This window comes from Pongo abelii, chromosome 6, assembly GCF_028885655.2.
Source record: "Pongo abelii isolate AG06213 chromosome 6, NHGRI_mPonAbe1-v2.0_pri, whole genome shotgun sequence".
Classification (NCBI taxonomy): domain Eukaryota; kingdom Metazoa; phylum Chordata; class Mammalia; order Primates; family Hominidae; genus Pongo; species Pongo abelii.
The window spans coordinates 35337078-35361094 of NC_071991.2; the positions used below are offsets into that span (position 1 = coordinate 35337078).

General features: G+C 44.4%; 1 protein-coding gene across 2 annotated transcripts in view; it reads right to left on the reverse strand.

The window, feature by feature from the left end:
- The window catches only part of VWC2 (von Willebrand factor C domain containing 2), a 147524-nt gene extending 139935 nt beyond the window's left edge, over window positions 1-7589 (reverse strand). For both annotated transcript variants that reach the window (XR_002915797.2, XM_054559196.1), the window contains exon 1: window positions 6791-7589. Coding sequence is in view for 1 of the 2 variants with exons in the window: in XM_054559196.1 (XP_054415171.1) it covers window positions 6791-7486 (696 nt within the window). In the remaining variant the exon portion in view is untranslated. The remainder of the gene's footprint in view (window positions 1-6790) is intronic.
- Between the last annotated feature and the right edge of the window lie 16428 nt (window positions 7590-24017).

Genomic DNA, 24017 nt, shown 5'->3' on the forward strand with positions numbered 1-24017 from the left:
CATCTTATTTACTTCTTATAATGGGAGAGGAATGCAGAATACTATCCACTTTTTTTTCTTTTCTTTTCTGTTTTTTAAGATGGGGTCTCATGCTGTCGTCCAGGCTGGAATGCACTGGCCCAATCATGACTCACCGCAACCTCAAATTCTTGGGCTCAAGCCATCCTCCTGCCTCTGCCTCTCAAGTAGCTGGGTCTACAGGTGAGCACCAACATGCCTGGCCTTTTTTTTTTTTTTTTTCAATTTGTTGTAGAGATAGGGCCTCACTATGTTGTCTAGACTGGGCTTGAACTCCTGGACTCAAGTCATCTTCCCACTTCAGTCTCCCAAAGTGCTAGAATTACAGGGATGAGTCACCACACCAGGCCCCATTATCTTTTTTTTTTTTTTAACCACTAGAAAACAAGGCTCTGAAAGTTGTCCAGGGTAGCACTGGATAAAACGGAACCCGGTTCACCCCACAGTGTTCAGATAAGTACCCTGTCCTGAAAGTCCCAGAAGCTGATTCTCCACCAAAACTGAAGAGGAAAGGACTGGAGAGCATGGGACCTGCTTTCCTAAACCTCCTCATGATATCAACTGCCTGTATGATTTTGGAGGGGGTACTAATTTTCTAAGGTGAGTTTTCACTGCCTAGGAACAAGAGGCTTTTCAAAGTCATGTATTTATTTACAGGAGCATGGGTGAATCACACATCTGCAAGGTGGGTGTGGTCAGCTGGAAAGCAAATGCCCTCCCAAAGGGGCAGCCCTGCCCAGCTCTGACAGATGGCTGCCATCTGGGAATCATTTCATTTTTGTAAGAATTAGGCAATCTGGGAATTTATATGAACCTCCCGCTTGTCAAATACTGGCACTAGTAAACAAATGTTTTATATGCCATGAGCCAAATAGAATACCTCCTAGAACCAGATCTTCCTCTTGGGTCACCTGTTGCCCCACGTGGATCTGATAATCTCTGGAGTCCCACCTGCCTCTTGGGATCTAGTCTTCTTTTCACTGCCCCCCGGACTCATTCTCCCTTGCTCTCAGGGAAATCCTGGGACTAAGTGCTTTTAGCACCATTACGACTCAAGACTTCATCCTTTGAAGGACACAGACATTATTTTGTTCATCAGATAGCCAAGTCAAATATGACAAATCCATGTAAATAAATGCTTAGCCAAGTGGATCAAGCATTTATTGGACATACATATGAGCAAAGTACTCTGGGCTTGTACAGCTTTTCCTTTTCCCAGGTACCTGAAATGTTCTCCACCACACACAAAATGCCACTTCATCACCATATGGTCACGAAGACACTATGCATGATCTTCAGAGTCCAACACACTAGGATTCAAATCCTATCTTCACCATTTACTAGCTCTATGACCTTGATCAAGCTATTTAACTTTTTTGGACCTTAGTTTTCTCTCCTTTAAAAATAAAGAAAATACCACCAACTCATTAGTCTGTTGTGTAAATTACTCCAGAAAAGCCAATATATAAAAAATATTGGCACTAGATAAATATTGATTCCCTTCTTCCCATTGTAAAAGGTTATGTTGTTAATTCCATCATACTTCACATCAGATACTGTATAGAGCATGCAAATAAGCAGTTTTTAAAGCTGTGTTTCCCCCACTTGAGTTAGGAACACATCTAAAGAGTCTAGATATGGCTTATGACTCCCTTTTTAAAAAAAAAAAGTCACCGTTTAAATGGCTTTAGACAAAAGGGTAGAAAATGAGAAGTCGAGAATTTACAAAATCTTACTCAGAACCAAAACAAACTCAGAGACAGCAACAGTACATGCATTAGCCTGACTTGCAGAAAAGAACACAGATTGACTCATTTTACTTAGTGAAGGTAGATAATAATAGCATTGTTTTCAGTTAAGTAACATCAGCCAAAAGAATATAAATACCATTAGACTGAAAAGTATGAATAACCGTGGCTTTCTCTTTGCTGGCACTGTCTCATAATTGATATAGAGATCTATTTAGATGGAAGTTTTGATTCCAAATTTCATGTTCAAATTTTTTTTGATTGATAAAAACCTAGAAATAAGATTTTGCAGTGGGGTTAATGGCAAGTCAGATACAGAAGCAGTCAGAATTTGGTTTAACTCAGTGGTCCCCAATCATTTCACCTCCAAGTACCCCTTCCTGTTATCTCTCTCTCAACAGTTCTTATGCTTTGAAAGACAGTCTAGTAAGCTTCACTTATTAATAATTCATCTTCCCTTTTTCTTCAAAGACTTATACAATTGCCAATCAGAGCTCCTGATTGGCTATGATAACCAGTGTTGACACACTTTGCTGATATCAATCCTACCAAAAGCAAAGAAATGTGAAGATTTAGTTATCCTTTATGGCCCTATTTCAGAGTCACAAAAATTCCACCAGGTTCTATAAAACATGAAATAAGCTTGCAAACTTCCCTTTCCACCATCATGGTCCTCCAGGAGACCAAGATTCCCATGATGAAAACAACTTGTTTTGTTGAGCAAAATAGAATGATTTTTTTTAATTAACACATTTCAAATGTGATTTGCTTCTGAACAAATCACATGGCCACTGAGGCAAAATTTACAACTGCTCAATACAGCCCCTCTCCCCACCCTTAGTCACCTTTTAGTTTTCTGTGACACAAGGATCCATCCACATAAGTAATACAAGAACTCCTAAAGTAGCTCTCAGAATGCAATAGACACAGAATCAGAATGGTCAAGATGAGCCCCTCAGTTAATGTTCATTGGCATACACTTCATCACCACTCAGTCTGTGCCTTCATCATAAGCACTGTTTTCCCATCATGCGTGCTGATGCATCCTCACACACCCCACTGTTACTACCTTGTTAGGTCTGTTTTAGGAAGTCAATTTTGGTCATCGACACTATGTTTTGGGCTAAACTTTGTGCTTCTACAATTCAAATTTTGAAGTCCTCACGCCAGTAGCTAAGAATATGACTGTTTGGAGACAGGTCTTTAACAAGGTAATTAAGTTAAAATGAGGTCAGGCCCCAATCCAATATGAGTGTATCCTTATAAGAAGAGGAGATGTGGACACAGACAGATGCAGAGGGAACACCATGAGAAAACCCAGCGAGAAGATGGACATCTGCAAGCCAAGGAGAGAGGCCTGAGAAGAGACCAGCCCTGCTGACACCTTGATCTTGGACTTCCAGATTACTTGGAAATCTGGAAGTCTGGAAATCTTGGGTTTCCAGATTTATTCCAAGACAACAAATTTGTGTTTAAATTACCCAGTCTGTGTTACTTTGCTCTGGCAGTCCTAGCAGACTAATATACTGTAGGAAGCAGAAAACAGTTAAAAATATCATTCCTTTACTGAAAAAAAAAAAGCCAATAGACAAGGTTCCTTATTCAAAGTTGGATGCCTGCTGGTATAAATTAAAGAAAAAAAGACACTTGGTATCATTTGAGAGGCAGTGGAGAAAATTCTACTATTAACTATGTTTTTATTTGGATGTACAAATTAAATTACAGCCATCCCTGGAGGAATGAACACATTACTCTCATTATTATTAGCAGCTTAATGGTATTTTGTGGAGTCAGTGTGATCTTTCACAAGTATCTAACTGAGATCAAACAGGCTGTAAGGAGAGGAAGTTTTAATGGGGTAAAAGAGTACAGAAAGAAGGGAAAAAACAAGTTTAGAATATGCAGAAAACTGAGTAGAGAAAGCAGCAAGAAAACATGCCCAAAGAAAGAGAAGCCTATGAAGACAGGGAGAAACCGCACTCCTGCCGGAGCCAAATACCCTGCACATCACAAGCACAGGCAGGCTCTGGAGTTAATCTACTGCTCAAAGAGGGTCAAGCCTCCATCAATAACTAGTAATTTCCCCTCTCTCTCTGTCTCTGTCTCTCTCTCTCTCTCCCTCTCTGGAAGCAGAGAACAGACTGTTAAAGGATCTATGCATCTTGCAGGGACTGAGGCCCAAATAATCTCACTTTCACTTCCTTCCTTGCTAAAGTAAAGTGTTCCAGGCATGACCCGACTGTACCACAATCTCCATTTGAATCACATTTTCTTCAGAGAAGTGCAAAGCACTTCAGACAGAATGCTTTCCTTTTTCATTTTCCATGTACTTTGTGCTATGCAAACTACAGACTATAATCTCTCTCTGAAACCCAGAATACCCAGAGCAGGCATGTTAACAATTTCTGTGCCCTGGTACTCAGCATACGACAAATCTCCATTACTGCAACTCACAAACCCCGTGGACTCACAACTAACCCTATACCATTCTACATTCATATTTTCAACATTCTTCAAAAAAAGCATTGCTTTCTCTTTTGTACATTGAAGGAAACAAAAATGGAGACAATAAATGGCTTGCACAAGGCCACGATAAATTAGCGGAATGCCTAGAAATATTCCTCATACTAACAAAAACGAGCAAACATGCTATAACACTATAAAATCTTTATGTAGTTGACATATTGTAAGAACAAGCATATAATTAAAAATATGTAACAACTTTGCAACATTCAAGCATGTGTGCATCCCCACATCTGGTAATAAATGATGAAAGTTTAGAATGAAATGTCATTTGAAGATGGAAGATGCACTTAATATTCCAAAAATAGCTTTACTGGTATTTTAATTCTTCCTAAGATTGTAATCTTTCCAATTTCCCTTTTGTCAGTATCATCTCCCATCCTCAGAGTTTGAAAACACATTCTACCTATGGACTACCAAACAGGTAGCAAAGACGAATTAAATAAGAGATCCCTCTCCTCCACAGACAAAAGCAGCTTCATGGCTGCTAGCATTTAGCATGAATTATTAAGACAGAAGTTTGAATTATTTCCTTTACCTGTGATCTCAGGTAGGTAAGTGGACACTGAAGTGTTTGGGCTTACTAGATCAAAGTGCTACTAATTCCTCAGTTTACTTCTTAGGACAATTCTAGCAAATTACTATGAAACTATAAATAGTGCAAACAACAAAAGGAATTACTTAAAAACCAACTGCTTATCTTTGACTTTAGAAGAGCCGATGATGTTACCAATTCAAAACTTAAGAGAATTGTTCTAGTGTTCTATGACCCTGCTCCAGGCCAAAATGGAAGGCCCCTCCTCTGGGCTCTTCTAGCACCCACAGGTTCCTTTACCTGGACACATTTGCCTGTGAACTTTTGTACTGCACCCAAAACACCTGGAGAGATATCTACCAGACCCTCCCGTAGGCAGGAAGCATTTTGAGGGCAGGGTTTCTGATTTAGTTAATTTTGCATGGCCTGAGCGTGGTTCATACAAGTTGCTCATCCCAGTTGTCTTTCTCCAAAGGGCTGAAGTCAAATGTGAGTACTTAAACAATGTATGCCTGGAGTTATATTTTGCTAAATGAGCCTAGGGAAAGCTGGCCCCTTATTTTACAGGTAAGAGAAAAGAAACCCAGAGGGGATATGTCTTTTGTTCCAGTCCTGCAGCTGGTTAGTGGTAAAGCCAGAATGAATAACCATGTTTCCTGACTCTAAATTCCAGCAGTCTTTCCATACTTTGTACACTACATATAGATCTGTCCTTCCTGGTTTTGTACTTCTATAACACTTGATAATTCATTGCTACAAGTCAGTAACTACATGGGCTTCACATCCTGGGAATTAGCAGATCTCACAGGCTAATTCCAGGAGGAGTATTCCAGCAGAATTCCTCCCTAAAGCTTTGCTTTAGTAGCTGCACGTTCCATAACGCCCTCTGCAGGTGGGAAAAGGAAAGCTATGGCCTGGCAAGTCAATGGGCCAAGTCCAGGCAGGCCATAGGTTGAGCCTACCTTGAGGTGTTTGGAATAACTGAACACCTGTGCAGGTCTCTCTCAGGCCCCTAGCCCACTGGCAGGGATTTTACCTGGAGCCTGTGCATGCATGCTGTGCAGCACCTTCACCCAAACTAAAGCCCCAGTGGAGCTGGGCTTTTGGTTCAAGTAGAGCATAAGGGTTAAAAACCTAAGCTATGGAGCAGAACTGCTTAGTTTGACATATGAATCTGTTTCTTAATAGCTGTCCTGCCTTCAACACATTATTTAAATATTCTGTATCTGTTTCCTCTTCTCCATAAAATGGAGACAATGGATAATAATCCACCTCCTAGCATGGTATGAGATTTAACTAACGTACATGAAAAACAGCGGGATCCTGACGCACAGTAGGCATTAGAGAGATGGCCGGTATTATTAACACTACTACTACTCATCTAAAACAAAACAATTTTTAAACATTAACTGCACTTGTTGGTTTCACCATCCACTATGATTTGGCACCCAGTGAGCAAATATTTTCTTTTTCTTTTAATTTTTAGAACATTTGCATGATACCCTAAACACATAATCTAGGGAAATGGCTTTTTATATGAATAGTCTCCCTTAATTAGCTATTAGTTGAAGAATATATCCCAAATGGTACGGTAAATTACCCTGTGTTTGAAAGCAGGTTGAACATTTCACCGACAACATTCCCAAATGAGGAGCAGCAAATTAATGTTGAAAGTCCCTCCTCCGATACCTGTTGGGACCCTTCCCTTCAGTGCCATAGGCTTCATCCTCATGAAGCCCTTTTAAAGTGAACACCGAAGGAATCCCTATGGATTGGCCATAGTGCTCTTGGAAGGATTACCTCTGCCCTGAAAAAGTGAGGTCATGTCAAAGGGGCGTGAGCACAGCGCTCTCCCCCTCTCAGAACCAGAGAGCACCTCTTCTTCAAAGTGGGGGACCACAGAACCAAAGCTGTTCCACCCCTTCCTGGAAGGTGCAAAGTCGCCCGGCGGGCGTTCGCATCTTACCACGAACTCCTCCAAAGTCTGATAGGTCTTGCCCCGGAACTCGCAGTAGTTCTTCCTCTCCTTGCACTGCGGGCAGCACTGGCTCGTGTCGACGTGGATGCAGCGCGGGTGCAGCCTCGGGCACTCGGGCTGCGCGCACAGCGGCCCCTCCTCGGTGCACAGGCACGGGCAGGCCGAGGGGCCTGGCGCGAACTTCTCCCCGATCGCGTACACGAAGCCACTCTCGTCCACGCAGCCCTTGCCACGGTAGTCCGGGTACGCGTACTCCTCGGGTGGCTCGGGCGTGGGCGCGAGTTCCGGGCCGATCGCGTCCTGGGCGGCTGCGGCCAGGGCTTCCCCCTGCGGGGTGTCCCCGCGGGGCCGGACCTGCAGATCCCCGGCCTTGGCGCCCCCGCCCTGGGAGACCCAGGCCTGCTTCAGCTTGCTCCACGGCTCACGGCCGGCGAGCCCACGGCCGCTCTTGCTCTTCCAGTCCCGGCCGCTGCCGCCCTCGTCCCTCGCCGGGCGCCCGAGCTCGTTCACCCGCCCCGGGCCGTCCCGAGAGGCGTGCTCACGCTTCTCCTGGCCCGGCTGCTCTGGTGCCTGGGCCAGCTTCTCCAGCGGGATGCTTGGACTGCACAGAGCCACCATCAGGCAGCAGGTGACCAGGAGGGAACTGGAGAGCGCGCCAACTGCCATCGCAGTGGAGCTGGGCATCCCCTACCACGTCCCGGCGGGCGGGCGGGCGGGGAGCGCGGCCGAGGGGCGAGTCGCATTCACAGCCCGGGGGCGCGCCGCCGCCAGCCGGGAGCCGCCGTCCCTGCGGAGAGAACAGCAGCACAACTGAGCCCCGCGGCCCGCGCGCGCCCCGGCCCGCCGCGGCCCCCACCCGGGCTCCGGCATCGCTCTAGATTAACTAGCTGGGCGACGGGGGCGGGGGCAGCATGCCCAGCGTCGGTGCACGGCCGGGGTTCTTAGACATCACAAATTGTGGAGCGACACATTGGAAGCGAAATCCAAGAACGACACCGGCCGGCGTGTTTCAGATGCAGTCGTGATTAGTGTTGGAGATGGCCAAGGGCGGCTTGCGGAGCCCAGGGAACGCAGCGAGCCAGGCCCGCGCCCCCCTGCAAAGCTCTGCTGGGAACCAAGTAATTCAGGCACCCAGGGTGTCCCTCCCTAGGTCCTGGCCACATTTCCCGAAGGTTATTAAATGGAGAATTCAGCAGTGGAGTTAGAGACGGACGAATGTACAGGAAGATAAGAGGGAAACTCTTCCTCATTTGCTTTAGGGGTTTGTGCTGGGAAAATGCGGGGAGGTTAAACAAAGCTTCTCCTAGGACTCCACGATTCATTTCTAACAACTTCTTAAGACTCCCGTCTCGGGAGCAGACGCCCCCTCCCCGCTCTCTAAGCCCCGCTGCATGAAAGGATGCCCTCGGCCCCTTGCCAGAGGGCCGGGTCGGGGATTCCCGGGGCTTCAGCTCCTCTGCCGGCCCGCCCCTCCGAGCCTTGGGAGCCAGGTCGCTGGCCGCAGCGCTCAGTCTTGCAGTGTCCTGGCTGCGGAGCAGAAGCGCCCGGGCAGCACCAAGGTGTGCAGTGCGGGAGGCTGGGGCCCCAGGGCGCAGAGTGGGGGCGAGACCCTCCTACTCGCCGGATCCCGGCCAGCCTTTCTGGATTCCAAAGTTTCTGTCGCCCAAAGGGACTGGGAAAGCCCGAGACGCCGCAGGACACCGGCAATCCAGCCTCTCTCCGCCTCACTCCCCGAACGCCCCCACTCTGCGCACTCCGGTGCGTCTGTCCCCTCCCCCTCAGCCCTCCTCCCTGAGGGCTCCGGACGTGCCTGGCCCTGCTCACCCCCTGCCCGGTCCCTGCCGACCTCAACACTGGGCGAAGCGCCCGTATTCACAAACTTGGGCGGGGGAGGGGGTTCCTCCGGAGCAGCTGAGCGGCGGAACAGAGCTGGAGCGCGTCCGGCCGCGCGGGGACACCCAGCATGCACCCTCAGCCCTGAAGACCGGCGCCAAACCTACATACATGAGCTCAAGGCGCGGGCCGGACGCCGGGCTCGCGGCGGGCGCAGGGGTAGCAGCGGCGGGCGCGGGCCCGGGTTGCCAGCGCCCATCCCGGGCAGGCCGGGGACCCGCGCGGGGCGGACCGCTGAGAGCCCAACCCCACCTGCGCGCTCTGCCCGGCGCGCGCACCGGGCTAGGGCGTCTCTGGGGACTCGCTCATCGCGCTGTCAGCTGCCGGTGGTCGCGGCCCCAACTCGCGTCAGTGCCCGCGTCGCCCTCAGCCGCTCATCCTCCGGCCTCGTCCCCGCTTCTCCGAGACCAAGCGAGCCCCGAGGGCCACCCTGGCGCCGCCTCGCTCCTCTCCGCGGAGGGTTTCGGGGAGCTCTCCAGACCCGGCAGCCGGAATGTCTGGGTAGCCGTGGCGCGTCGGAGGGAAAAGAGAAGCTCGGTGCGCGGCCGGCGCGCAAGTGGCACCGAGGCCAGCCTGGGAGCCAGCGCGCCCGCCTCCCGCCTCCCCCTGCCGCAGCCGTCTCCTCCCGGCTCCCGCTCCGCTCCCTCCTCTGCTGCCCCCACTCTGGAGGCCCCGCCTCGGCCCGCGCTGCCCCGGGGGAGGCCCTTGCGCTGCCCACGGAGAGGCCCTACCGCCGCACCCGCTCCCTTTGCTGCGCCGGACCAATCTGTCACTCGTCCGCGCGGCCGCGTCCCCACCTCCGCCGCTGGCCGCAGACCCTGCCAGGGCTGCCATTCTCCAGTCGAGTCATTCACTTTGCGCTGGACCTTTCATCTTGGCTTTTCTCTTTTCTTTAATTTCTTCCTTCCTAATTGGCCCCCTCTGGCTTTCCTCTTTGTGGACAGCTTGTTTCAGCTACTGTGTTCAGTTTAGGATTCGAAGGCCATGTTAGTTTAGCAGACTGTTGAGACTTTCTCGTCTTTGCATTCAGAAACCCAGAGAAATAGACGTGTACGAGTAAGAAACGTAAAAATCTCAAGCGCGAACTTTCTGAATCTCTGCCAATCTCTCCCCGCTCCCATCTTCCTCTTTCTGCATGCTCTCTCTTCTTCTACAAATATAAACCTGTTTCTTAACTTTGCTAGAATCCTCAACTGTTAAGCAGAGGCCCGGTTGTTTTTACTCTTTGATCTTGTGTAAACGGGAAAACGTCAATAGTACCTGTTCAAATTAATCCCCGAAATTGAATTTTCATGGAAATGGCCCAGGGCAGTGGTTCCCACTCATGGCATTTTAGAATCCCTCAAAGTGCTTGAATGGTAAACAGATAAGCTTCCCTGCAAGGGCAGGCGCTCTGGCTGGTGGGAACTGGGGAGGCTGGTTTGGGACACAGTTACTTCTCTCTATCTTTTAATAGTATAGACAAACAAATCTTAGCTGAGGGGCTAGGAAGTCCTCCTTGAAAGCCTGAGAAGGCTGCTCCTCCACCCCCTCCAACACAAACACAACCAACAGGGCTGGATGGAGGATTTCTTTCTCTCTCTCTCTTTTTTTTTTTTTTTTTTCAGACGTAGTCCCGCTCTGTGGCCTAGCCTGGAGCGCAGTGGCGCGATCTCCACTTACTGCAAGCTCTGACTCCAGTGGCGCGATCTCCACTTACTGCAAGTTCCGATTCCCGGGTTCATGCCATTCTCCCACCTCAGCCTCCTGAGTAGCTGGGACTACAGGCGTCCGCCATCACCCCTGGCTAATTTTTTGTATTTTTAGTGAAACGGGGTTTCACCGTGTTAGACATGATGGTCTCTATCTCCGGACCTCGTGATCCGCCTGCCTCGATCTCCCAAAATGCTGGGATTACAGGCGTGAGCCACTGCGCCTGGCCTGGATGGAGGATTTCTATGTACAGGATGATTTGAGCCCTTCTGCTGTTTCAGTTCTCACTCTCATTTTTCCTTTTTTTTTTTTTTTTATGTTTTAGAGACACGATCTCACTTTGTCACCCAGGCTTCATTGTGGTGGCATGATCACGGCCCACTGTAGCCTCAAACTCCTGCCTCAGCCTCCAGAGGAACTGGGTGTACAGGTCACCACACAGGGCTAATTTTTTTTGTTTGTTTGTTTGCTTTGTTTTGTTTCGTTTAGTCTTTGTTTTTTGGTTTTTTGTTTGTTTGTTTGTTTGTTTGTTTGTTTTGTAGAGATGGGGTCTTGCTTTGTTGCCCAGGCTGGTCTTGAACTCCTGGCCTCAAATGATCCACCCGGCCTCTCAAAGTGCTGGGATTACAGGTGTGAGCCACCACACTCGGACCTTTTGTTTCTTGTTACCCTCAGAAAAGAGACAGGCCACATTTGCTGTGGCTGCACCTGCCTACTCACCCACCTGCCTCTCATCACATGCTCTAATCAATTATGGCTTCTGTGTCTTTATGATGCTCTAATCCAAATATCACACCTTTCACAACACCACCAAAATAAAAACACGGCTCGAGGTGTGATCATATGTAATGTGCAAAATGGGCCCTCAGTTCTATAAAATCAAGTGCTTTTATAGCATGGGTTAGGCTACAAATTTTGTTATTTGACTTATTAGCTAATTCTGTTCTTGTCATTAAACATCCTGTTTGTTTTGTTTTGCCAACAGTACTCTCATGTGGTTACAATGGGGTAGCCCCAAACACATGTGACTAATAAGAACGAAACAGTAATATTATGTGTCCAAGATTCTAACTGAAAAATTGATTGGGGGCTCAGCTGAGGAAATAATGATGTCTCTTTATTGATCCCACCTCAATCACTGGTCTCTTTGAATCAGAAACTTCTTGTCCCAGCCAGCTGCTTCCAGTAGAGAGCCATGAATATGAGATAGCCAAGTTTTCAAGAAGAGGCCTGACAAAACTGAGGATGAATTAAGTGACCGAGTGTCCAAATGGCTTTGTTCTGTTAGATGTTCTCAGAGATAGTGTTATAGGCCTGATAGAATGAGGGAGGAAAGCAGTTTCCAAGGGATTGCTGTCCTTTATGAAGAAGAACGATACCCATGCAGCTCGATGAGCTGAGTAATTCGCGAAAATATAGGGGACTTTGCAACTTTGCAGGCGTTGAAGGAATATACAATTTATTTATTGCCAGTGCAGTGAATTGTTGCGATTAACTTTTCTTCTTTCCTTCCTTGTTCCTTTCTTTCCTTCCTTCCTTCCCTTTGCCCTCCTTCTCCCCTTTCTCCCTCCCTCCTCCATCTCTCTCCTTTCCTTTTCCTCTTTCTCTCCCTCATTTCTTTCCTTCTTTCCTTTATTCCCTCCCTCCCTCTTTCCTTTCTTCCTTTCCACTTATTTTCCTTTCCATTGCTTTCCTTTCCCTTCTCTTCCCTTCTCCCCTTTTTCCCTTCCCTTCCCTTTCCTCCCCTCCCCCTCCCCTCCCTTCCCCTCCTCTCCCCTCCTCTCCTCTTCCCTTCCCTTTTCCTTCTTTCTCTCCACTTCCCCTTCTTTTTCCCCTCCCTTTTGCCTTCCCCTTCCTCTTTCCTTTTCCATCCTTTCCTTTTTTCCAGGATACAGAGTGCAAGGCAGGAGCAGAAAGATCTCTGGTCAGGGACTGAGGTGACATGGGTGTAATCCAAGTTCCACCAGGGGCCAGTTTTGCAACTTTGAACAAGTCACTCAGTGTTACAGGCTCTTTGTTTTCTCACCTTTAAAAGGAAAAAGAGAGGATCTCTGAATGAATAGGAAGCCCAAAGCACTCTAGGAATATAGCACATTTCTGCTTTCATGCCCCATTTTAACTGAGTTCGTTGCTTCCATTTTCTTCCTGTGTGTAAGAGTTAAATCCATCTGCTGAGGTACAGTCATATTTAGTAGCCAGTGTGGGAGTCTGAGCTTGGCCACAGGGCCAACCCTGAGCAATGCAGAGCAGGTGGGTTCCAGTCAGGATTCTAGGCCAGTCACCTTTCCTGTCCCTTTTGGCAGAATTAATCTTACCTTTATTTTCGCCCCAGAGAGTGGTTTATGTCTCTTATAACAGTCAACTTTTTATGCCAACTTTTTTTTATGTCCCTTAAACTTTTTTTTAATGTCAACTTTTTTTACGTCAACTTTTTTTTAATGTCCCTTACAACAATCAACTTTTTCATAGCTCCAGATTATCTGTACTCACCTCTGAAATGGTTGCTTATTTAAGGGCAGTGGCTATGCTTTATTCATCCTTCTATTCTTAGAGCCAATAGGACCAATTGAGGAGGGAAAGGGAAAAGGAGGGAAGGAAGCAGCAATAGAAGGAGGGAAGGAAAGAAGGAGGGAGGGAGGGAGGGGAGAAAGAAAGGGAAGGCGATTCAGAGGGAGGGAGAGAAGAAACGCGAGGGAGGGAGAGAAGAAGAGCAAGGGAGGGAAGAAGGGAGAGAGGAAGGAAGGAAAGAGAGAAGGGAGGGAGGAAGAAAGGAAGTAAAGAGAAGAAGGTAGTGAAGGATGGAAAGAGGTAGAAAGGGATTGGGAGAGGGAAAGAAGAAGGATGAAGGAAAGGAAAAAAATGTAGGAAGGCAGGAAAGGAAGAATGAGGGAAGAGAAGAAAGGAAAGAGGGAAAGAAGGAAGGAATGAAGAGAGGGCAGGAGGAAGAGAAGAATTGAAGAGAGGAAGGAAGGGAGAAAGTAAGAAGAGAGGGAGGAAGGAAAGGAAGGGAGGAAGGGAGAGAGGGAAGAAAAAAGAAGAAAGGGAAAAAGAAGGAAGAAAGATGGGAAGAAGAAGGATTGAAGAAAGGGAAGAAGGAAGGAAGGTGGGAAAGAAGGAGGATGGAAGAGGGAGGGAGGGAAGGAAGGAAAGCCAAAACTAGGAGAAATTCACTTATTATTTGTACAATATTGGGCAAGTTCACAACCATCTCATTCAATTTCTTACAGTACTACTAGTCTTAGCGACCATTATTGTTTTTCATTTTGCCCATGGGAAACCATGCCTGAAAGAGGTTGAGACTTGACTAAGGTTACCCAGCTAATAAGGCAAGTGCCTGGTTGACAGTGACACCTGTGACTGCACTCCCAGTGTCCTGTCCCAGTACAGCCCCACTGCTGTCTCCTCCAAGTGGGCTGTGGCTCTATGACTTACTATTCTGGATTAACTGGCTCTCCCCAGCTTCTCTCTCTAGCCAGAACTGCACGACCTCATGCACTAGGCCTTACATTCATCACAGCAGAGAAGCAACAGGTCATGCAAGGACCAGAGTGGGTTGTAGGGGCCTCGGGGGCAGTCCTGAGATGCCACTCCATCTTCATGTCCTCAGGCCAGGACCCCCTTTAAGAGGGACTCAAATGTCAAGTTTGCCCACAAATGAGAGAACACATTAACACATGCATGGCTGAGAAAGGATCCCTTGATGGATATTATCCCAGACCCTGAGGAAGAAGAGTCAAGGAGCAGGTTTGCCTGGGAGGAAAACACAAGAGACCATGCCCCGGGAGGAGAGGCACCTGAGGGCACCCATTTGCAAGTGAAATAGAAGAGAGGTAAGGAGCTCAGATGTGCTCACAGAAGGATGAGACAAGGTCGTCTACTGCACCTGAGGGTGCCAGCTGTTCGTGGTTTGAAAGTGGAAAAGAGACTGTGGAATAAAACATAAACGAAGTTAGGATGACCGCGGACCTGACCAGGAAACCAAGAAGGCCTTATTGGAACGCAGATCCAGCGAGGGAACCTTGCATATTTGCTCTATGGGGAAAACTGCTTGGGATGCCAAGGTGAGCCAGCTTTACAGGTGGCAGTGGAGAGAAGTGGCAGACTGCTGCCACGCCTCACCTTTACAGGTGAGGAGACAGTGTGGCTGCCTGGGGAAGGAGGGCCTCCTGGGAATTGTGTGTTCCAGGCACAGCAGCTGCAGCAGTGTCTGCAGAAAACACAAAGGGCTCCCCACTCCTGCTCATGCACTCACTCCTCCCACTGACTGCAGATTGCCTGAGCCCAAGGAGAAGAGCTTCCTTTCATTTAGTTCACACCTTTGGCAAAGCCATTTAACTTGAATTCTGGGCTTGGGCCAGTGAAGGAAATGCTTTGAAACCATCTTTGAGGGTTAGAGGGAATAAAAGCCACTTCCACCTGAAATCAAGGGTCAGCAGGATTGTTGTGGTCAGGCAGAAAGGTGACCATTAATGAGTGGGAGAGGCCACTTTGGTGCTCAGATGGCTTTTTATGGATGTACACACAGCAGGCCTGGCTGTTAAGGGAGCCACTAATTAAAGTTCTGCCCTGGAACGAGCTACCAGTCGGCAGGGCAACAGCTCCATTACTGCTTCCCCTTTTGATACATGTCTGCAGTTGAGAGTTACTGTTCCCTGGGCTGACCCGCTGCACTTGCTGCCTGATTACAACACACCTTGGGGACTCATCCCTTCTGCTACGATGCCAAAAGTCAGCAGCATCTGTTCAGATAATCAAATGGATGACTCACAGATATTCTTCTGAAATCAGTGGCAAAATCTTCCTCCTTGAAAAGAGGTTTCCAGGGATCCATTTTTCGTAGACTATAAAGTCATCCACTGTACTGGTATCACAGACCCCATAGATATGGACTAAAAAGAAGTTTCAGAAACAATTGTTGTGAAACAAAGGCCTATCAAAGTTTACTACTCTAAGAAGTACAATAAGCAGTTGGCTTAGAATGGTTGGAATTGCAGATGGCATAGCACTGTGCAATAGTGGGAAAGGATCTAGGTCCATAAAGCAGAGGTAAGAAGCTTCAGGTTGCATTTTTAAAGGTGTTTCCTCCTCTTACTTTTGGAGAGTTCCAAAGGAGGAAATCTCTGGATAGTGCTGCATGCCATGTGGCCCTATTTGGACAGGATTTTTCCTTGGAGTCAATAAAGAGAACCTGAAATCCACTCTGAAGCCCTTCTGAGTTGGGATGTGTTTTCTCCTGACTTCTCTGGCCCATGGTCTTCCCAGGAGCCAGACACTGGACCTGGCTGTGATACCACAAGAGATGAAGTATTATTTATACCCTGTAGTCTATGTAGGGGATGCTTTGCTTGGCTGAGCACAGCAGAAAGCAGTGCAGGAAGGGGAGGGTGTTTCCAGGTGATCTGGTAATGAGTGAGTGGCTAAGAGAAAAAAACAAACTTTATTTTTAATTTGCTTTCACACCATGACAATCAACACAGAAAACTTCTGTGGCCAAAAGTTTGGGGATTACCCCAACCATAAAGCAAGCAATCAGTTCTGCAGTAGACACCAGCTGGGTGTCCTTCAGTTCAATTCTGACTCCATCTATCTGGAGATAGCCTCAGATCCCACAGGTTGGGAGCTCAGTCCCCAAGACTACTCCCACTTCTGATGCCAATCTCAAGGCCCAGGTTGTTTTACCGTGCTTCTGAATGACTGGCTATAAATTGGGGATCCCATAAGCCCCCTTCTTGGGTTTGATTAATTTACTAGAGTGGCTCACAGAACTCAGGGAAAGACTTTGTTTACCAGTTTATTATAAAGGATATTACAAAGGATACAGGTGAAGAGATGCATAGGGCAAGTTGTGGGGGAACAGGCATGGAACTTCCATGCCCTCTCCAGGTGCCCCACCCTCATAGGAACCACTGCACATTCAGCTATCCTGAAGCTCTTCAAATGCTATCCTTTTGGGTTTTTATGGAGGCTTCGTTAGGCAGGAATGCAGGTTAAATCATGACAGACTCATTAAAATACAAAAAGACATTACTTTGGAGACTCTAAAGATTTTAGCAGATATATGCCAGGAAGCAGAGTTGAAGACCAAATATGTATTTCATAATATCACAGGTGCACATGCATCTTTGGTGGAGAGTCAGGAAAGTGGGTCGCCCGGGATGGCTTATCTCCTTGATCCCAAGCTAGTTGAGCTCTAGAATATTCCCTGGTGTGCCAAGGGGACTTTGAAATTCTCTGGGGCCCCTCAATTCTTTCCCAAGTATCACTAGCTATACGGGACAATGGCAGAACCTGAGGATGGGAGGTACAAGGGATTCCCTCTGTAAACAGATGGTCAAGAACCTGACTTCTCCCTGACACTGCTTGAAGCTCTGACACTGGGCCTCATACTTGGACTGGGACAGTGGGTGTGTGCTTCAGAAGAATCCTGGGCTCATTGTCACAAGGAGGTAAGTTCTTGTTCCAAACAACTTCTTCATGGGATCTAAACATGAGAACATATAGATATCTAGGACTTACGGGACAAGGACAATGACAGCGACCACCCCTACTCTATCTCACTTCTGTATTTCTAGCATCTAGAGCATGTAGCATCTATAGCATGCAGCAGGGGCGCAATAAATGTTTACCAGATGAATTAACAAAGAATCACAAAATGACATGACACAAAGTGCTTTTTCCTACATCTCCCGTTACCAACCCCCTCCACTCCCTCATCCGCCCCCCTAAGCTCCCCACCTCCTCAACACCAACCCACTAGGACTGTACTTAATCATGCAAAACAGTTCTGCAAATACACTGAGCCCTAGGGCACTGAGGGAACACAGGCCACCGGACTTCTCTATCATTTTCCAGGCTTTTCCAGGCACCACTTCACGCCCTCACTCAGGAACATGCTAGCTAAGTTTTATCTCCAGCTATTGAAAGAAACTCCTTTCTTTCAGCACCAGGCATAAATAAGCCTGAAATTTCTCTGTGGTTCTGGGCCAAGAATTCTTGTTATATCACTTTTCTCATACCTTATGCATCCTAATTATTCCATACTCCCTTGTGATATTCAAGAAAATAATCCTTTGGAGGGCTATTGAGGAATTCAGCACCTGGTTTCCACCACTGGCCAGTGAAGAGATGCTCAGGAATCCATGGAATTTGAGAATGGAGAGGTCTTCTCTATTTTATTCCTCTGGAGTTGATATTATGTACTTAGTCATTGGCCTTTAACTTCATTCTTTACATCACATTATTCAATTTGATCTATTATTCTAACAATTGACATTCTGTCTTCCAGCAAATTAAATAACCAGTCCCTGCTTGGGGTTCTCTGAGTTTCCTGGATCTGTGGTTTGATATCTGACATTAACTTGAGGAAATTCTCAGTCATTATTGTTTCACATATTTCTTCCATTCCTTTTTCTCTTTGTTCTCCTTCGGGAATTCCATTGCACATATATTGTTCCTTTTGTAGTTGTCTCAGATAATTGTCTCAATTCCATTCTATTGTTTTCAGTCATTTTTCTCTTTGCTTTTTAATTTTGGAAGTTTCTTCTGATATCCTCAAACTCAGGGATTCTTTTTTCAGCTATGTCCAGTCTACTATTTAATAATAATAAGCTCATCAAAGGCATTCTGTATTTCTCTAACAGTGGTTTTCTTCGCTAGTGTTTCTTTTTGGTTAACCAAAGTTTCTTAGAATTTCTATTTCTCTGCTTACATTGCTCAATTGTTCTTGCATGGTATTTACTTTATCCATTAGTGCCCTTTGCATATTAATTATAGTTGTTTTAAATTTCTGATATTGAAATTACAATATCCCTTCCATATCTGGTTCTGATGTCTGTTCTGTCTCTTCAAACTGTTTTTTTTTTGTTTTGTTTTGTTTTATTTGCCTTTCAGTATGCCTTGTAATTTTTTCTTGATAGCAGGGCATGATTTAATGCATGAAAGGAACTGTGTCAATTGGCCTTTAGTGCTGCGGTGGTAAGGTGTGGGGAGGGGAAACAAGCTATAGTCCTGTGAGTAGGTCTCAGTATGTGGCAAGCCTGTGCCTCTGGACTGTAAACTTCATCAAGTACTTCTCAATTTTTTATCCCCCTTTAGGTGGCACAGGATGGCTGGAGTGGGCTAGAGTTGGATATTCCTCTCACTCAAGGTAGTTAGACTCCAAGAAAACCCTGGCAGGCTGGGCTCTGGTTAACTAGTTTCTTCTGAAGGCAGACCTTGTTAAGAAGAGAATGCTCTGGTGTATTCAAAATAGTTCCTTTTCCCCTCCCCTTGCTGGAAGCAGGATCCTGTTTGATCTCTAGAAGGCAAAACTCACAAAAGTGTGCCCCTTTCCCCCCCACCGTGCCTGGTGACTGGGTCTAGCCAGAGATTTTACCTCCAGAGTTGTCCACAATGAACCCCCAGCACTTCGTCAATTACAGTTCAGAAGTTTCTACCTTGGCACCGGTTCCATGGGGGTTGCTTCTCCATGGATTTCTGCTCTGGTACATCGTCATTCACTTGTCTGTCTAATTTAGAGGCAGTGGTTTGGCCTGTGATCTCATTTCCCTGACAGATCTAAGAAGAGCTGTTTGTTGCTTTTTCAGTTCACTCAGCTTTTGACTTGTAAGGGTGTTGAGAAGACTTCTTCGCTCCTTATGTGCTGGACCAGAAACCAGAAGTTCATGAGTATCCTTTGAGTAAAATTTTTCAAATAGTTTCAAAGCCACCTTCTATACTTGTATTTAAATCATATTTCTGCCATGTGCCTCAAAGATATTGTTGCTGTTAATTCAGCATAGATTTATTTTTTATGCTAATACCTATTTTGTTGGAGATTGTGCACTGAAAGATAGATATTGATATCTATTTGACAACAGATATATAAATGTTCGCCACCCAATATCCATTCTCTTTCTTCTGATAACACACACTGACCTGTTTTCCTCTAGAGAACCAACTCCTGCCCCAGTCTCAACACACTCGATTCTCAGTTGGAGCTGCCGGCTGCAGCAGGGGACCCCACCTGGCCAGCATTGTCATCCTTTGGTCATGCTGGATGTTCAAAGATGCTCCTGTGATCAATCCCATTGAGACTGCAAGGGCTGGGTCCATCTTGAACCATATGAAAATAAAATATGTCTTTTCTTTTTCCTACTAGACTTGAATCTTGTAAAAATTAAGGCTTCACCTGCTAGGGTCACCGTAAGTTGTAGGTAGGTTCTACCTGAAAGGGAGTAAGCACAGAAGAAAACTGAAGCAAGACAAGAAGACAAATCAACTCCTGATAATGTGATGTGAGGTGTGAGGTCCTTGCAGCTCAAAGAAGTTTCTAACTGGTTCTCTTTGTAATCACCACAGCCAATTCACATCTTTTGTTTTTTTCCCCCAGGCTTATTTGAATTGAAGTCTTCTGTCACTTGGAATTTCAGAAGCCCTGACAAATAAAATGGTTCATTAATTGAATCGGCTATATCACAATTCAAATGGTGGCCTGACAACATATCTGCAGATATCAAAATTCTACCATAATAATTAGACTATAAATGGTTTTTAGTCCTATTTTCAGTATTCTCAAAAGTGCTCTCTTAGAAATTAAGCCACCGCTTTTTCTGCACAAGAATTCCTTTCATGCCATCCCAGCAGATCTGCCTCTATGCACTCAGATGCAGAACTGGTTCTGAATTGTGCAAAGAGCCACCATTGCCAGCTCTGCTCCATTTTTTTCTGGCAGCCCCAGCATCCAATCAAGATTTCTGGATCTTTTCCAATTATAACACCATTTGGAAATATTCAGCATTTTCCAGCCTTGAATAATGTATTGATCTCTTTAAAGTAGAAAATATTCTCACAGACCCCCAATGTTTACTTAAATTCTTTTTATTGTAATTTTACTTAAATATATATGCAAACATAAAACACTACAAACTGTTAGGCTTATAGCTTTTAGACAACTATAAAAATAAACTTACAGAACAGATATAAACTACAAAACCAATGAAATGGAAAGGAGCTACATTAGCTTACCAGGACAGAGCAGAGAGTATTCCCGAAGTCCTATGCCTGCTCAGCTTGGGAGGCCAATGTTTCTAATTACTCTGAGTTCTGAGCCCAGCATTGTCAGAGGATTCCTGCCTAGCGGGGCCTGGATTCTCCAACATTTTTCTGTATTTAGATTATTTCAATGCTTCATTAGCATGGCTTCCCATAAAGTCACTGGCCTCTACTTAACATAACTGTAGCTGTTATTTATGAAGACTCTCTGCTGTGTCTTATTGAATCTGTGACTATTAAAATTGTACCAAAAGCAGTATCAGCATAATAATAAACATTTGAACTGTGAGAAACAAAATCACATGATGGCCCTCAGCAAGGTGATCTTCTAAAGATCTAAAAGATGCTTATGTAATTTTTAACCAACTTTATTGAGGAATAGTTTACATACAATAAAATGTACAGACTTTATATGCTTGGATGAATTTTGACAAATATATACATTTGTAACAAACACACCAATCAAAATATACATTGTTACCCCTCAGTAACTTTCCTGTTGTCGATTTCAGTCAATATCCTATCTGACTGCTATGAAAGTTGTCAGAATCAAAATGGAGTCACTAATGTTAAGAAACCACTGACAAATAGAGCTGGGAAAAGCTATGAATAGAGACTTCTCATGCTTGTATGCCTGATAATAAAAAAGGCTACAAAAACCAAAACTTTGCACAAAGGCTGTCACAACCCTACACAAAAAATCTTCCAGGACATCTGTCCAGCAACTGCCTGTCCAACCTCTGGCTGGTGTCACCCTTGCTATTGGTCTTTGTAGTCAAAGATAATTATTTAAAAGCAATTATGAAATTCTTCTCATTTTCCCTTTAAAATCCTTAGTTTTCCCTTACCTCCCTGAATACACACATAGTTTATTATGACATGTCTATTCCCACTGCAATGCCCTATTCCCAGATAAATATCTTTTCTTTTAGAGAGCCTGACTCTGTTTGTTTTTTAGGTTAATACTGCCAGACCAACCCTTCACACACCCAATATCAGAAAATCACTTCCCTTTTGCTTAAGGACTTCCTATACATGGAATCACATAGCATCATATAGTCTCTTGTGTCTGTCTTCTTTCACTCAATACTGTTTTTGAGATCTATTCATGTGATTATGTACATTAGGAAACTGTTCATTTTTCTTGCTAAGTAGTGTCACATTGTATGGCTCTTCAAAAGTTTGTTTCTCCTTTCACCTGTTAATGACATTTGGGTTGTTTTTGGGCTTTGCTTATCGGGAATAAACTGATATGTCTTCTTATGGGTTTATGCTCTCTGAGAAGTGTAATTGCTGTATGTATGGTATATATATATAACCCTATAAGAAATTACAGAATTACTTTCTAAAATGTCTGGACATGTGTTATACTTCTACCAGCAGTATTTGAGAATTCCCATTGTTCTACTTCCTTGCCAACATTGATGTTATTAATCTTTTTGAATTTTAGCCAACCTAGTGCATGTGAAGTAGCATCTCAGCTTAGTTTTAATTTGCCTTTGCCTTCTAACTAGCCAATGTCAGACACTTTTTCATGTGCTTTTGGCCTTTTGTATATATTATGTTGTAAGGAGTCTATTTATAATTGCCTGTTTTTAAATAAAAACAAATTGATTATTTGTCTTTTTTGTTGAGTTTCTGGAGTTTATACATTTTTTGGAGAGACATCCTTAGATATAAAAATTATAAATATTTTCCCCCATTTTCATTGTTTTTAATTTTTGTTTTACTTATTTATTTAATTATTTATTTATTTAGTTTGAGACAGTCTCGCTTTGTCATACAGTCTGGAGTGCAGTGGTGCAATCTCGGCTCACTGCAACCTCCGTTTCCCAGGCTCAAGTGATTCTCCTGCCTCAGCCTCCCGAGTAGCTGGGATTACACATCTGCACCACCATGCCCAGCTAATTTTTGTATTTTTAGTAGAGACGGGGTTTCACCATGTTGGCAAGGCTGGTCTCAAACTCCTGACCTCGTGATCCACCCACCTCGGCCTCCCCAAGTGCTGGGCCACCGTGCCCGGACCTTCATTGTTTTTTAAAAGTTTTAAAATCTTGTTCTTTCATTTTTTAACAATGAAGTGAAAACAAAGTTTAAAAACGCCTACATTTTTAAAGCCTCTTAAAAAGCAATAATTTAACAAATTCCAACTTAAAAATTTTGTTTTCTTCATTATTCCTCATTTTTTTGTCTTTTCTAGGATATTTTTGCCTACTCTGAGGTCGAGCACAATTCTTTCCGTGTTTTTTTCTGGATGCCGTATTGTTATAGATTTTGTATTTAGGTCTATGATCTAGTTCAGGGTAATTTTGTGATGTATCCAGAGTTGGAAGTCAAGGTTTCTTTCTTCCATACAGATGCCTAACCTTTCCATTATCATTTGTTGAGGACTGTCCTCATCCTCAGAGTAGACAAAAATATCCTAGAAAAGATAACTTTCTTTTCAGTATTTGTCAAAATTTCATCAACTATCAAGTGTATTTGTCAGATATCTGTTCTGTTCCACAGCTTTAAAGATAGATTTGTATGCCAATGCCATTAGTGCCTTAATTAAATACCTTTATAATAAGCCTTGAAATCAGGTAGTGTCGGTCCTTTTGATTAAAAAAAATATGTATTAGCTTTGAATTTGTTAAGTATATTGCTTTGAATTTCCTTATGAGTAGTTGAAGGAATGTGTCGGCCTCTCGAGACATACTTGCTGGGTGGTATTGAGTCCACAGATCCATTGGGAAAGACTTGACATCTTAATAACATTGAATCTCGAATCTGTGAACATAGTACATGTCTCTACATGTTAACTTGCTTTTCTCTGTGAATTTTTTAATACAAAGTTCTAACACACAATTTAAAAAATTTATTACAAAGAATTTTCTGTTTTTAGATGTTATTATAAATACCTTAAAGTTTTATTTTCCAATTGTCTCTTGCTAGTATATAGTAATGAAATTGGTTTTAGCATATTGATCTTATGTCCTATCACCTGGGTTAATTCATTTATTAATTCTAGTAATTGGTTTGCATAGCCCTAGTATTTTTTTAAGAAAAAAATCATATTGGCATCAAATAAAGACAAGTTTAATTCTTTCTTTCAATCTTCATTTGTTTTTATTTTTAAATACTTCATTTCATTCTGTAGGGACCTCTAACACAATGTGGAATAAAAGGACTCAGAGCCTCACATTCATACATGGAAAATATTCAAAATGGATGATTAAATATAATAATGGCTGTAGGTTTTATTTGTGGATGTCCTTTTTAGATTGAGGAAGTTTCTTTCTTTTTTTCTTTGCGATTATTTTTATAATAAATAACTGTTGAATTTTGTCCAGTGCATTTTTTTGTATCTAATAAAGTTATCATAGGAATTTTTTTCTTAATGTATAAATTATATTGATTTTTGAATGTTGAACACATGTTGCATTCCTGAGATAAACCCCACTTGGTCATAATGCTGAATTCAGTTTGCTAATATTTAATGAGGATTTTCATGTTATGTTCATGAGAAATATTGTTCTATAATTTCTTGTAAGATTTCTGTTAGCTTTTGCTTTTAAGGTAATTCTGGCTTCACAATGGAAATTGGGAAGCATTTTCT